Source organism: Squalius cephalus, assembly GCF_949319135.1.
Source record: "Squalius cephalus genome assembly, chromosome: 18".
Taxonomy (NCBI): Eukaryota; Metazoa; Chordata; class Actinopteri; order Cypriniformes; family Leuciscidae; genus Squalius; species Squalius cephalus.
The window spans coordinates 34,739,901-34,742,400 of NC_137139.1; the positions used below are offsets into that span (position 1 = coordinate 34,739,901).

The window sequence follows — 2,500 nt, forward strand, 5'->3', positions numbered from 1 at the left end:
ACACTATTTTCTTCTAGAAACACACTCTGTTGCATTATTTTCCTGTTATCTCTGTGAAGCTGCTTTGAAACAATCTGTACTGTAAAAAGCACTATATAAATAAATGTGACTTGACTTGACAATGCTTTTTAAATATAATATGTAATGAGATGCTTGTGCTGTATCTCTGTGTGTGGAGGGGCGGACTGGAGGCGGGGCTGGAGGCGGTGCTTAAGTCAGCTGGGCGGAGTCTTGTGTCTCTGAGCGTCTCTCATTGCTCCAACATCCTGACTGACAGGTCGCTGTGGCTCGTCAGCTGTCACTGTCGAGCGCTGCAGTCTCTCACATACAGGTGACATGAAGAGTCACACACGCCATTATAATCATGATTAGCAAGCTAATTCACAACTCATAGATAGATATTTGATATTACATTATCAAAATATTGGAGAACGATTTCTTTAGGTTGTATATATTCGTATAAAGAGACATAGATAGATAGATAGATAGATAGATAGATTTACATACAAACACAAATGCTACATTTGAAAACATTTACATCTATTAATATTGCTGACTTACAAATGAGGAATACAGCAGAAGCGATTCATCGTGAAGAGGCAAATAAAGAGGCAAATAAACACACAAGTGCTCAAAACACACCGTTTCAGACATTGCTTAGAGTTGCGTAAGCTAGAATAAAGAGGGATTAAAGGAAAGTGAAAGCGTACAATTGTCTTTCTTTTATGATCAGCTGTTCATCTTCTGAATGTTGTCAGGGATTCTGCATTACGGATGAAGGCGGGAGATCATGAACGAACATGTTTTGCTTCAGCGAGTGTAGAAGGGTTCTGGCTGTGGGTTTGGTTGGTGTGAGTGTGTGTGTGTGTGTGTGTGTGTGTGTGTGTGTGTGTGTGTGTGTGTGTGGAGCTGAGAACTGACTGCTGATGGTTGTTGTTTTATCAGTGAAGAAATTATCAAAACCATCAGCAGTTAAAGACAGAGGAGAGAGTTGGATGTTGTGAAAAGTGTGCGTTTGTTTGAAGCGCTGTTGATCTTGTTGTGGAAATATGTGACCCTGGATCACGTCACCAGTCTCGAGTCGCACGGGTTTATTTGTGGCAATAGCCAACAATACTAGCCTGGCAAGCCAGACCTACATCAAGATGTTAGGTCTGGCAACTCACCATAGACACGGCTCAATCCGAGGGCCGGGATAAACGGCTGTCTTTCAAATTCCCTCTGCACGCAATTGGACAGCGCTTCAACCAACCAGAGCGTTTGCCCACCAGCGGAGCTAACTGATGATAGATTAAACTTTTGCCATTTCTGGCCGGCAAAACTACGAACACATCTTCCTGTTTTAAGAATGACTTCAGTGCCGTTCTTTGCTCTTTTCCCAAAGAAAAGCTTAACTCCAAGTCCTCCAGAGTCGTGGACAAAGTCGATTTGAAAGACTCTTCTTTGTTTTCAAGTAGCAGGGAACCGTCGCAACTCTGTCGTCATTATGTAAAGCCCGCCCACCGACTCTATACACGATTTGATTGGCCTGACTAGAGTTTGGTTTTTCCAGCTCGAAAGTCAACGCAGAGTTGCTAGACTACACTGGCTGCAAAATAAATTTTGCTGCCGCTAGGGTGCGTCTAGATTTCCAGGCTACAACAATACATTATATGGGTTTTTCTTTTATGCCAAAAATCATGAGGATATTAAGTAAAGATCATGTTCCATGAAGATATTTTGTAAATTTCCTACCGTAAATATATAAAACATGTATTTCTGTGAGGGAATGCTGCACAATCGCCAACATAAATGAACAACTTTAAAGGAGATTTTCTCAATGTTTCGATTGTTTTGCACCCTCAGATTCCAGATTTACAATAGTTGTATCTCAGCCAAATATTGTCCTATCCTAACACACCATACATCAATGGAAAGATTATTTATTCAGCTTTCAGATGATGTATAAATCTCAATTTAAAAAAATTGACCCATGTTTTGTGGTCCAGGGTCACATATTAAGATTTAGCAGCATGGACTTCAACAGAAAAGGATGAATATTGATACTTACTCAGGTCAGATCGATCTTTAGCAGTATTTTCAGTTTGGTCCAGTGTTCATGAAGAACATCAGATAACCCGGGGCATGTGCTGGCCTGGAAGATATCGTCTAGGGAAGAAGTTAAAGTGGAACATAAAGTGTCTGTTGTGTTATTCACATTCAGAGATGAGCATTGTGTGGGTGAGGGAAGAGAGGATGAAACAACAGGGGAAAGATGTGAAGGAGAAAGAGAGCGCAGGTTTCACTGCAAAAAGTGCTTTTCTTACTTAGTGTATTTTTGTCTTGTTTCCAGTCCAAATATCTAAAAATTCTTAAATCAAGATGCATTTACTAGATGACTGAACTGATGTCCTGTTTTCTGGGGGAATTAATCAAAATTAAGTGAGTTGATGTGTAAAAAAAGCAGAATTATCTGCCAATGGGGTCAGAAAAATAATCTTAATTCAAACAGAAACAACAT

General features: G+C 40.2%; 1 protein-coding gene across 1 annotated transcript in view; it reads left to right on the forward strand.

Annotated features, from left to right (window-relative positions):
- Positions 1-2,500, forward strand: part of LOC307146331 (F-box only protein 41-like) — a 17,976-nt gene that overhangs the window by 9,508 nt on the left and 5,968 nt on the right. Inside the window, exon 8 of the mRNA XM_079850234.1 lies at positions 179-331. Coding sequence (XP_079706360.1) covers positions 179-331 — 153 coding nt within the window. The remainder of the gene's footprint in view (positions 1-178; positions 332-2,500) is intronic.